The sequence below is a fragment of the Indicator indicator genome, chromosome 24, assembly GCF_027791375.1.
Source record: "Indicator indicator isolate 239-I01 chromosome 24, UM_Iind_1.1, whole genome shotgun sequence".
In the NCBI taxonomy this organism is placed as follows: domain Eukaryota; kingdom Metazoa; phylum Chordata; class Aves; order Piciformes; family Indicatoridae; genus Indicator; species Indicator indicator.
This window is the reverse complement of record NC_072033.1, coordinates 17,090,863-17,103,213: the sequence shown is the minus strand read 5'-3', so window position 1 is coordinate 17,103,213 and position 12,351 is coordinate 17,090,863. Positions and strand designations below refer to the sequence as shown.

Below are 12,351 nucleotides of genomic sequence, written 5' to 3'. Positions count from 1 at the left end.
TGAGGGATGCTGCAGTGGGTCTAACTGTGGCCTTCTGTTTTAATCCAAGGGACCACCAGGAATTAAAGGAGAGAAAGGAGACACTGGAACCCCTGGCATGCAGGTAATGATAGGCACTAGGCCTTCTCCCTGTCTCAGAATTCTGCCATCTTTCCCACTGAAAGCCACCGAACTGTTGCTGCTGTCTGCTTGGGAACTGTCTTTCATTTTGGAGAGTTACTTTCCCAAGTGATGACATCAGTGAATCTGTTAGTGAAACAAACACAGACCTACCTGGAAGCTGTATACCATGAAATTAAAGGTGGGATTACTCTGTTTGATGAAGAACTGTTTCTTCTTCTACCTTTTGCTTATGTCCCCTGTAACAAGATGAATTAGGGCAATGATAATCAGATGACAGCTTTACCCAGCTATTCTGTCTTGCAGGGCATTCCGGGCATGCAGGGAGCTCCAGGCAAGGATGGTCTTCAAGGTGCAAAGGTAAAATATGTCTCCTCTGAGTTTTCCTGTGTGGGTGCCTAAAATTCTGCTGTGAGCATACCAGCAGAGACCTGAAACCTCCTAACGCACTCAGTGCCATGCGAATGGTCAAAGCCAGGGCAGCTGGGGAAAAACCCCATGGGGTCACCTCAGATTTAGCCAAGCTGGACCAGGCACTGCCATGGACCAGGTGCCACCCTTCTTGCTTGCTTGGCAGATGCATTTTTTTACCCATTCCTAGTAAGTTTCTGTTTAAAGTGGCTCATGAAAAAGCCATTTGGCTGCTTCCTAGGTCTCTTTGAATTTCCTCTTTAATAACTGGCTGGATTTGGCTTTGCAGGGGGTGAGGGGGCTAGAAGGAACAGCTGGGCCTCCAGGACCTCCTGGACCAAGGGTGAGTACTCACTTTGAATGAGCCATACTGAGACCTCCTCCTCAGCAGGGGCTTGTGGTTTCTGCTGGCCAGCTGTCACCCAGAGGTGTCAGAGCAAAAGCTCTTCTTGAGGTGGCATGGGTAATACCTGGCACATTGAGTAGGTGTCCAATTTTCCTGCCATTGGCAGTGTGAGAAGAAAAACCTTGGTTTCCTCTAGCAAGTTCTGAGGAAGCTTTGACTTTGCAAAGAGATTCTTGTTTTGCTCTGGGACCCTCAGCACAAGAGCATGGACTTGTTGGTCCAGAGAAAGGTCAGAGAAAACATCCAGATAAGTCTGTCTGCACCCTGGGTGCCCAGGGTAGCAGAACCTGTTGGCTTACGTTCATCTCTGCTGATCTGAAGGCACCACAGCCCTTCTGAGCTCTGTAAAACAGTTACACTTCATTTTACAGGGGGAACTGACCCAAATTTGGGTTTAGATGATGAGTGGTGGAGCTGATAGTTACTGATTCTCTCTGCTGAATTCTGAGGAACTTGGCAGTCCTGAATAGCATAAGATGGAGACAGAAGAGTTGTGCTGAAGTTAGATACTAATGGAAGCTTAGATCCAATTCAACTCATAAATTGGACTTGCTCATCCTGGGAAGATATGGAACCAACAGGTTTGAGCCTCAGCTTTCTAACAGGGGGGAGACAATGGAGCCTTCAGAGCAGGCTCTGAAAGTTGCTCTGGTGCTGCCTTGAAGACTTATTTCATTTTCGCTGATCAGAATTGCTGCTCATTGCTATTGAGCTGAGACATAATAGCTGGGAAATAACAGAGGAAAGTATCTCTAATGGTTGTTTTTGGCTTCTTTTTATCTTCCCTTTGTGGGTCCAAAGGGCACAGAAACTTCACAACAAGGAGATGGCCAAAGAAAGGTCTTTCCACTCTCTATGATGTCGTGACTGTTGTAAAGTCTTAGAGATAAACACAGGTCTTGGAGGGAAAACAAAGCATCAGCATGGGATTCCTTCAGGAAGCTGAAGGAAAGGATTCTGCTCTGGGCTATGCCTAAATATGAATCTGTAATAAAGGAACTAAAGCCTGTAGGGTAAAAAAAACACACTGCAACTTGCTGGAAGAGCTCAGCTTTGCTGGCTTGATCATAATTGAGACAGTAATAGGAAATGATGTGGACATGACTCATGCGTGATATACTCTTAACAGGGGACTCGTGGCTGGACAAGGTGCTGAGGTAAACCTTAGGGCTACAGTAACCTTACTTGAGTCCTCTAAACTCGGACTGCTGGTGCCCCTGGAGCTGTGGGGAGATGTCAGCCTTGAAGAGAACAAGAAGAAAGTTAGGAAGTAACTGGACTTTATCTGTGTCTTATAATTAATGTCTGCAGGGTTTTCAAGGAGTGGCAGGCTCTCGAGGCAGCAGTGGAGAGAAGGGACCTCCAGGTGATGTTGGACCAACAGTAAGTTTCTGCTTTTGAGACTCAAAGAAGGCCAAGACATGTAAGAATTGAGTGGAAACAAACTGTTCCCTCAGAGAGCTTTAATTCAAGCTCACTCTTCTTAAGGAACTGTCTGGATATGCAAAGCCTGTGCTACTGAACTGTTGAGAAACCATTTAACCAACCCCAGCTCCTCTGTTCTCTGTGGATTCACAAGTTCCACAAAATCCAACGGCCAAAAAAATGTCTGGAGTAAGATTCTAGAATAAAGCCAAGAGAGTCAGTCCTGAGCTGGAGTAACCAGTGTTGGGCTTGTAGGGGCAGCCACAGGGCTCGGTGTTGAAGTTATTTTTTTCTTCTCACATGTTAAACCCCACCTGCTAGGTTGGGAAATCTGTTCTAAGATTGCCTCTGAGGAATTTCTGCATCCCTGCTGATAGTGCCTTATGTCACTGCTCCAGCCACTGCTTTATTGTTACTTGTATTATTTCTTTCCCTTCCTAACAGGGGCTCCCTGGTCCAAAAGGAGAACGAGGAGAAAAAGTGAGTTTTTCTGGTGCTAGGCAGTGCTGTCTCTGTGTCCTGCACCCAAAAGAGAGGATGTGGTGCCCTGTCTTGCATGCTATTCTTACAAGCATCACCCAAACCTTCCTAGTGTTGTAATAAGTTCATGTACCTACAGCTTGTTGCCTTTCATTGCAGCTGCACTGGCTGCACTGCTGGGATATAAATAATCCTGCAGCAGCCAAGATGAGTCCTTCACATCAGTTGTAGCAATGAGGAAGAAATGCCAACTGAAAATCCATTCTTTGCTGGGATGGAAAAAACAAACCCTCAGCTTCACTGAGTTGCTCTGTTTTAATGTCTTGCATTAAAGGGGACTCACTTGTGATAATCATCTGGCATGACCCAGCACAGAGACTTTGAGGTCATGATATCCATGCTGCTTCTGAAGGTGACTTTCTTACAAGAAGAAGTTTTTCTCCTCCTGAATGTTGATCAAAAAAGAAATTCTGTTTTTCCAGCAGTCTGAGTCTCATCACCAAGATTGATTTACGTGAATTAGGCTTCAGGCAGGGATGAGATTCTTTTGTCTCCAGTTAATACTTAAGAATTACCATTGTTAACAACATTTTCCTTCCATTCCCAGCAACTTTTCCTAATCTAGGCTTTTTTTTTTTTTTTTCCCCAATGGGTTGGAAGGGAACTGCCTGATGATCCACCCAGAGACTCCTATTGAATCAGATTTTTTGGAAGTGCAGTGTGTCAGTTAGGGATTTCCACAGGGTCAGTGTTGATTTTTAAGCAGCTTTTCTGCCTTTTTTAATCACTTTACTAAAACTTTCCTAAGGCCTCCTCACATGTGAGTTATTCAGAATACAGCAACAATCAATATTCATTAAAGATTTGGGCAAAGATAGGATATTGTAGTATCTGATCACATGAAATGTTTTACATATCACAGAGCACTGAGCTACAGCCTTAGCATCTTTTCTGATAAAACTGGAGAGGGAATTTTGCTCTCCCCTCTTTAGCAGCTTTGGTAATTACTGAGATTGGGTCTGAGCTTTTTGATGTGCAGGAGAAAAGCAATTATTGATGTTTCCCAATTTTGATTTTATGGCTCCAGAGCTTGGTGATAAATAATGCTGCACTTCACAGTAACTAATGTCTTTGAAGCCCAAGCTGACAAAAAAAAATGGGCAGAAAGTTGGTGAGTGTTGTGGTATCGATCCTTTTGAAAAGATATTAATACTGCCTTGATTTTTAATCAAAAATAATATGTCATTTCAGGGGGAGCCACAGTCCTTGGCCACCATTTACCAGCTTGTTAGCCAGGCTTGTGAGAGGATGATTCAAAGTGAGTATAAGCAGCCCAGCTCCCCAGTGTGCTCACATCTCTCCATCACTGGTGATAGCATGAAGTTGTAGCGACCCAAGGAGCTCCTCCAAGAACAAATGTCCCACCACAGGCTCCAGGGCTACTTTCATTTTAGTGGGTGGCATTAACACAGTAAAACATTTCTTTGGAAAACCCTTTTGCACTTTGCAGAGGCTTGCTTTATTTCTGAGATGGAAAAGCTTGAAAGCAATTTGAAAGAAATGAATCTCTTGGTGATTGGTGCTGACTCCTCTTGAATCAAAGCTTTTCTGTGTGCTGTGATGCACGAGAGGCAGGAGTTTGCCTGAGCACAATCATGACTCAGCTGCCCATCTTCTGGCTTTCCCACTTTGGACTGACAGCTTTTTAGCACTACCTGATCATTTTAAGTACCTTTTTAGACAACATCCTTTGGTTGTGTCTTTTTTTCTGACTCTCTCAGCCAAGCAATTCATTTGCTGTCTTGCCTTCTCAGCTCATGTGTTAAAATTTGACTCATTCATTCATGATCATGCAAGGAAGCCAGTTCCTCTTTGGGAAGAAAGATTAAAACCAGGAGAACCAGGACCACCAGGTCCTCCAGGTCCACCTGGGAGCAGTGGAGAAAGAGGAGAAAGTGGCATCCCTGGACAGCCAGGCAAAGATGGGTATCCTGGAGAAAGAGGTATGGACATAAGAGTTTGTGAGGTGTTTTTTTCTTAACTATATTCTTGCTATTTTAATTAAATATTTCAGTGCCTTAGGCAGTACTGCAAAGATAATCCATGACATTTTCTCACCTCATTGCTTTCTCCCTTCTAGGAAGAGAAACCTAAGTTAGATAGCTCAAAGAGTAGGGAGAAGACAGACACAGCTCACTCCTTGTGCAGGCTCTGTTTTAAGAGCAAAGCCAGTTTTCAACAATGTGTAGATTTTGGGGGGTGAATAATTGAATTTTTTGGGGCAGGAGGCTTTCCTTGCAGAAAATCAAAAGAAACAGCCACTTGGATGAGGATGATGGTAGAACAGATCACCTCTGGGAAGAAATGATGAGTCTTGGAAAACACTGAAGAAAGGCTTGAGGCAGCTGCAGTAGTACTGAAAGTGAAAGAAAGTTTCTGGAGCAGTAGTTCCCCCAACAAAATGAATGAATGTCCTCTCAGAAAGTAACATCAGTTACTGCACACGAGCTGAATGAGTGAAGGATGGGAATAGGATTTGCCTGGCTTTGCTGACAGGGTTTGTCAGTGGCTCAAGCAATTGTCTGTCAAAATAAATTGACAAACACTGGTTTCAGCAGAGTCCCAACACCTCCCAGTAACTAGAGACCTCCTGTTTGACTCCTTACTCTGGCACCGTTCAGCCTCAGCTGGCATCTGCAGCTGAAAAGGATGTACCAACCTGCAGATGATTCCAGCCTGCTGAGCAAGGAGATGGGAGAAGACAGATCTCATTGAGAAACAACCTAAAGGACACAGCTGATCAAAATGTTTTCATCTTTGAGCTGTGAACGATGGAATTTGTCAAAATGCTTCTCTTTCCCTGAGCTGTGCTCCTTTCACAGCAGTTTCATGTGCAAACAGCCATCCCAGCTGGACAGTGCTTGGCTGAGGAGACAGTTCAGCTTTGTGAATGGTCTGATCCATGTGAGGAGCAGGGCAGTGGACTTTACACTCAGGCCAGGGCACAAACATTCAGACCAGTGCTCTGAATTTCTATCTGGAAAAATCTCTATTTTCACCCATATCAGGCTATGAATCAGCTGGAACTCTGTTGGTCATGGACAAATGGCTGCTCTGGAAAAGGGAGTGGGTGACCAGAGAGAAGTCAACAAAATGGGGTTTTCTCCATGATAGCAAGGGTTGTCACTCTCCTCCAATGTCTAGGAGCCTGGAGGGGAGGCTGTAGGAGCATGAATTCAGGGTGAAAAGTAAAATGCAGTGAAGTGAGACTTAGGTCTTCTCTTTGATTAGGTGCTCCAGGTCCCAAAGGAGAAAAAGGAATGGCTGGAGTCAATGAGGAAGGCGTCCAAGGACCCAGAGGCAGAACAGGTAGAGTGAATACAACCCTTTTGTATTGACCCAGTGGGGCCATCTGGAGCTCCAGATTCAAAGAATCACAGAAACATTCAGGCTGGAAAAGACCTCCTGGTTGATGGTTGGACTCGATGATCTCAGAGGTTTTTTCCAACCTTAATGATTCTATTCTTTGATTCCTTCTTCAGGCCCACCAGGAGAAGTCATGCTGGGAAAACCAGGTCCAAAGGGTTCCCTTGGGAATGCTGGTCCTCAAGGCTTTCCTGGTGTCAGAGGGCAGCCTGGGCAGTCTGGATATCCAGGGGGTTGTGACATCTCTGGATGCTACGGGGCAGGTAGAAGAAGTATGTTCTGACTATCTCAGTACTAAAGTTACTATTTTATAGCTGTTCTATGTGGTTACTCCTCTTATGCTAGGCAGAGACTTTTGTTCATCCTTCAGGCACTGTCAGTCCTGCAGAAGCCTCCTTTGCTAAGCACTCAGGATGATTCACATGGACAAAAGCCAGGTCAATTGACTGCTCCTCAGCCATCCTTCATGGATGCACACGGAATTGCAGCAGTAGTCGAGAAGGTGGAGTGATCATGGAGATACCTTCAGTTCTTAATGTCCCCAGGACAATGTCTCCATGGTGGATAGAGAGGAGCAATATCTCAGTTCCTACACACACATCTCGTGGAGGCTCAGTTGTGCAAAGTCCTGGGCAAGGAAGAAGATCAGTGGCACTGAACAGAAGATTAACAAGGGGGAAGATCTGAGTCTGTGCTGTTCTGTACAGCGCTTTACATAAATTTCTTTGCAGAAATTCTTGAGAGTGAGGGTGGTGAGACTTGGCACAGGCTGCCCAGGGAGGTTGTGGCTGCCCCCTCACTGGAGGTGTCCAAGGGCAGGTTGGATGAGGCCTTGAGCAGCTTGGGCTAGTGGAAGGTGTCCCTGCCCATGGCAGAGCTGGTTGAAACTAGGTGATCTCTAAGGTCCTTTCCTACCCAAACTGTTCTATGATTCCTTCTCAGTACATAACACTGACTTATTCCTTTGCTCAGTGGCCTCATCTCCTCTCCACACACAGATTTCCTCCCCTGACAGCTGCTTGCAGGAAGCTGAAGGTGTATCTTTGCCCTGAAAACCTCTGGGAGAAAGCTCCACTGACTCCAGGAGAAGCAGCAACCTGAACACTGCCCCATCCTTTCTGTATGGACAAGTCAACTAAACACATAAAGCCACCAAAGTCATTCATCTACTTTGCAGCACCAGAGAACCACAGTGTTCAAACTCACATTGTGTGTCCCACCCCACAAGAGTCAGAGGTGCAGGCTGACAGCCTCAGAAGGAGGAGGAATCATGTATTGAGCTCTTAGAAATTACAGATCATGTTCGCCCATTTGGCTGCTCGTGGTTTATTTTCATCACTTGTTGTTCTTGGTCCCCAGCACAGAGACAAACAGCAACCTCATCCCCGAGAGGCAAATCCTCTGGAGCAAAGCCTCATCTTCTTCTTGGTTGACAAGGTGACAAAGTCTAGCACCATTTTGACCATCTCTGCTTTTGGCAGAATGCTGATGGCTTCCCTGCAGGGTTGTGACATACATAAGCACCCCAGCGAATGTGATGGGACACACCTCACCCTTTAGCCTCCTGCTCTGGGGCTTGGCATCTGCCAAGCAAAGCCTTAGATCAGACAGAGCACAGCCATGGACTGAGAGGAGCTGGGGATTAACCTACTGGCCTCTTCCATCTCTCCCTCCTGCAGCCTGAGTAGCTGCTTTACATTTTATCAGGGAGAATACTGAATAGCTCTGGGTCTGACTTTTGACTGTGTGACATGGAGGTAATTGTCATGTCACAGCTCTTCCCTTGCCTGAGCCTGTGTCTAATATGTATCACAACAAACCCTACAGATACAGATAAAAATCCTCCACCTCTGCAATCCTTGCTTTGGGCTGTGCTTGGTTGCAGCACTCCTAAACTGCTTCAGAAACAATTGTGGCCAATTCCTTCAGCTCATTGCAGACTGGCAGCTGGTGCTCAGAGGGTGATAGCCAACCATTGAAAACCTCACAGCAAAGAGGTCCACTTTCAGTTAGTGCCAAACCCAGCCTGGTAGGGGCAGAGCAGTGGGCAGGAAAGGCAAGGAGGTAAAAGAGGTCCCCTGCCCACAGAAAACACTGTCCTGTTCCCAGCAAACATAGCCTGGGAAGGTGAGATGTTCAGTGAGGACCATCTGCATTTCACGGGTAACTCTGCTCCCTCTGATTTACACAAGCACAGCCAGTTCTGAACTTGCTGTTCTGCCTGTTCCAACACACAACCTGCAGCTTGCTTCACATGGAGCTGCTTGAATTTCCTGGATCAACTCTTTTTTGGAAGTTACTGACATCACCTCACTGCCTGCCTTTGGGATTTGGTTTGTTTGGTAGCATTTCAAGTGGTGTTTGCTTTGTCTGATGGTTTCAGGTACAATGTGAAGGGTCAGGCTTTAACGAAACTGGATCCCAGAAGGGCGATTGATTAGGAGACAGACAACCTACACAAACAACTTCTCCATTTCTATCACTAAGCTTTTATTTACCTGCAATCATCAGTATTTAGTCCACCTGCTGTCACAGAGCATATGTGCAAGGACTTTGTAACCCAGTTCCTGGAAGCCAAGGAGCATTTCTGCTGGGAGATTTTAGTCACTGAGAGTGTCCTAATCCAGTAACGAATGTTGCTTGCTATTAAACAGCAAAAGGAGAAGATTTCAACAGTTGGATATGCAGGGAGCTTGGGAGACCCTGCTAGTGAGGATCCAAGAGCTGGAGCAGCTCTGCTACGAGGACAGGCTGAGGGAGCTGGGGATGTTCAGCCTGGAAAACAGATGACTCTGGGGGGACCCTAAAGCTGCCTTCCAGTACCTGAAGGGATCCTACAGGAACTCCCTGCTGAGGGAGTTTTCATGAGGGTGTCTAGAGACAGGACAAGGAAGAATGGTTTGGAGCTGAGGGAGAGCAGGGTTAGACTGGAGCTGAGGAAGAAGTTCTTCAGTAGGAGGGTGGTGAAACTCTGGAACAGGATGCCCAGGGAGGCTGTGGATGCCTCCTGCCTGCAGCTATTCAAGGTCAGCCAGATAAAATATCTTGTGTGCCCTATGGCTAGGAAGATGACCTGCACAAAGGGAGCACTGGCAACCAGGAGAAAAAGAATGCAGGGAAACCCAGGAAAATGGTGTTGAGGTTATTTCACTCAGGGTCTTATGCCTTTGGCCTTCTTCCATTCCTGGTCTATGGAGTTGTAGTGGTAGGGAAACATGAAACATCATGGTGAGGACACAATCTCTCCTTGACAAGTAAAACAGAAGATCAGCATCTGTGTCTGCTTTTTGTGATGTCTTTGGGATCTCTCAGATTAGTTTTGCACTCCTGAATCCAGCTGATTTGCTGTGAGCCTCTCCCAAAGCAGTTTTAGAGCTCCTGCTGTATCCCAGTCTTGCTTCCTCACCTCTCTTCTGATGTCAGCTTGCTTAGGCGAGTCCTGGGAATCAGTTCCGAGCTGAGAACACTGAAAATGTTAGCAGCCTGGCTGCATGCATTTTCCTGGAGTCTTTCATATGCTAAAACCTTCCCTCTTTGTGTTTCATGGGTTTGGAATTGCAGAATTATCCATTATTCTACAGTTATATTCTAGTCTGTGTCCCAGTTTTATTCCAGTTTCTGATCATTGAATCCTATGGACAGAAAGCATCCTCCTTCACAACCTCCATGGTGGAATAACCTGGCTAAGAAAGAGCAGCAGGTCTCAACTCCTCTTTCTCCCCTTAGATTTTACAAGGAGGTGCATCAGAAGCAGAAAGTAAGACTTTATTTGAACTTCAAACTGGAGAACTCCCAATGCCATGGGAGGGAGAAGAAAGGGAGTTGCTGCTGTAAGGAAGATGTTCTGATGTTAACAAAACAAGGCTGCCCCTGATCTGCATCCCGCAAGCTTCTCCCCATGCACCAATAACACCTTTGTAACTGGTTTCAGCTGTCACCATCTTCTCCTGCCACACCCTCTGATCCTGTGGTTGTGGTGACCCCTTGAGGACACAACAAGGTCCTTAAGGACACAACCAGGTCCTTAGTACTCCTAATCATGCCTGTCTTTTGGATGTGTTAATGGAGCAGGTGCACAGTGTTCTTTCCTTCTCTTCCTGCGTGGCAGGGTGACTCTGCCAGGGGCAATACCTGGAACTGGGGAGGAACAATACCAGGCACCAGTACAGGTGACCTGGTGGAAAGTAGCTCTAGGGAGAAGGACCTGGGACTGCTGGTGGGGAACAAGTTCACTGTGAGCCAGGAACATGTTCTTGTGGCCAAAGAGGCCAGTGGGGTGCATGAAGAATTGTATGACCAGCTGGTTGAGGGAAGTTCTCCTCCTCTGATCTATGCTTCTGCAGCTGGAGTATTTTGTCCAGTTCTGGGCTTCTCAGTTCAAGAGGGACAGGAAAACACTGGAGAGAGTTCAGTGGAGGGCCACAAAGCTGCTGAGTGCACTGGAGCAGCAATATGAGGAGCAAAGGCTGAAAGCTGTGGGGCTGTTAAGCCTGGAGAAGAGCAGCCCCAGAGGGGATCTGAACAGTGCTCAGCAAGAGCTAAAGGACCTGTGGGGGGCAAGAGACTGCAGCCAGACTCTTCTCAGTAGTGCCCAGGGACAGGACAAGGGGCAATGGGCACAAATTGGAACACAAGAGGTTTAACTTAAGGAGAACCTTCTTTGGTGTGAGGGTGCAGAGCCCTGGAGCAGGCTGCCCAGAGAAGTTGTGGGGTCTCCTTATCTGAAGAGCTTCCAATCCCCCCAGCCATTGTGCTCCTGGACAAGCTGCTGTGGGTGCCCTGCTGGAGCAGGGGTTGGACTGGGTGAGCTCCAGAGGTTTTCACTTCCAGCATTACTGTCACAATCATGTGCGGGTCTCTGCTGCTCACTGAGCCACCTGGTATGAGCAAGCCTCATGTATCAGGCTACCATGTAGGGATGCCACTGGTCTCACCTACCCCAGGTTCTGGCTTCTAGGAAGCCTTCTGTGCTGGCCTCCAGGCAGCTCCTGCCTCTCGCAGTGTGACCTCTTCAATGCTCTGAGCTACCCAGACCTGCCTAGCAGTACACTTGACAGAGGGCAGACAGACTTGTGCATGCTGATTCCACCTGTGAGGTGTGAAGGAGATGATGGGTGAAGCTCGGAACCTCTCAGCTGCCAGCCTGGGCTTTGAGTTGCACGGTTATGGCAGGTCCTGGGGGAAACCTGTAATTTTACTGTTGTCTGCCTTTGTTTACACATGTTTGGAAGCCCTTCTGCAAGGACAAGATGTGCAAAAAAGGTTGGTTTTGTTTGGGTAGAGTTGGAAAGAGCCCAGCTGCTGGAACATCTGGTGGAATTCAAGGCCACACTAGCTGTGATTTTGGCAAAGCAGCACTGTGAGGTCCCAAGTGTGGCTTTGTGTCCCATTTGGGTTTCCTCATATAATGGCACCTCTCCTTATTTTGCTGCCCTGGATTTCTGCTGTGGCTTCCTCATGTCTGAGCACCTTCTTCACCTACAGCAAGGGTTTTAGAGCCCAGGATGACCCTCATCAGCTATAACTTGGAACTAGGGAATTTCCTTTAAAATGCTAAATGCTAAAGTGCACCCAGCACAGCCCAAATCTTAACCCCAAATCCTCCCTTCATTTGCATATTCCACCCTCAGATGTGGCCTCCATGGCTTCTGAAGGGGCAAAGGTGAAATCTCTCAGTAGAAAGGCCATGACTGCCATGCCAGTGATCACTGTTCCTCTGGGGCTGAGCTACCCTAAGCAATTCTTTCAGCCCTCCCAGTCTGTCCATCTTTACCAGCTGACCTCAGACCACATCCTGCACAGGTATCTCAGATCTGCACCTTTATTTAGCAAATGACTCATACAGGGACACATGGGTCCTGAACCACTTCAGTATTTGATTGGGCAGGGCATACTGAGACCTCTGAAGACAACTGGAGCTAACTGATTTGCAGATGTGAAGCCTCTTCTTGTGCTGGTTTAGGGAACAAGATCTCGTGGTCTTACACTGCTGAGGAGATGCCAATGAATGCCACCATGCTATGTACAGACTTTAATAAGAACTTTTTTCCCCCCTAAATTAGATGGAGGAGATGAAAATGGCT

At 46.8% G+C, this 12,351-nt stretch overlaps 1 protein-coding gene across 1 annotated transcript in view; it reads left to right on the top strand.

The window, feature by feature from the left end:
* Positions 1 to 7,289, top strand: part of COL20A1 (collagen type XX alpha 1 chain) — a 46,869-nt gene extending 39,580 nt beyond the window's left edge. Inside the window, exons 30-39 of the mRNA XM_054391978.1 lie at positions 50 to 103; positions 427 to 480; positions 821 to 874; positions 2,249 to 2,320; positions 2,807 to 2,842; positions 4,094 to 4,160; positions 4,657 to 4,845; positions 6,134 to 6,211; positions 6,385 to 6,540; positions 7,267 to 7,289. Coding sequence (XP_054247953.1) covers positions 50 to 103; positions 427 to 480; positions 821 to 874; positions 2,249 to 2,320; positions 2,807 to 2,842; positions 4,094 to 4,160; positions 4,657 to 4,845; positions 6,134 to 6,211; positions 6,385 to 6,540; positions 7,267 to 7,280 — 774 coding nt within the window. The 3' untranslated portion in view covers positions 7,281 to 7,289. The remainder of the gene's footprint in view (positions 1 to 49; positions 104 to 426; positions 481 to 820; positions 875 to 2,248; positions 2,321 to 2,806; positions 2,843 to 4,093; positions 4,161 to 4,656; positions 4,846 to 6,133; positions 6,212 to 6,384; positions 6,541 to 7,266) is intronic.
* The last annotated feature ends 5,062 nt before the right edge of the window (positions 7,290 to 12,351 follow it).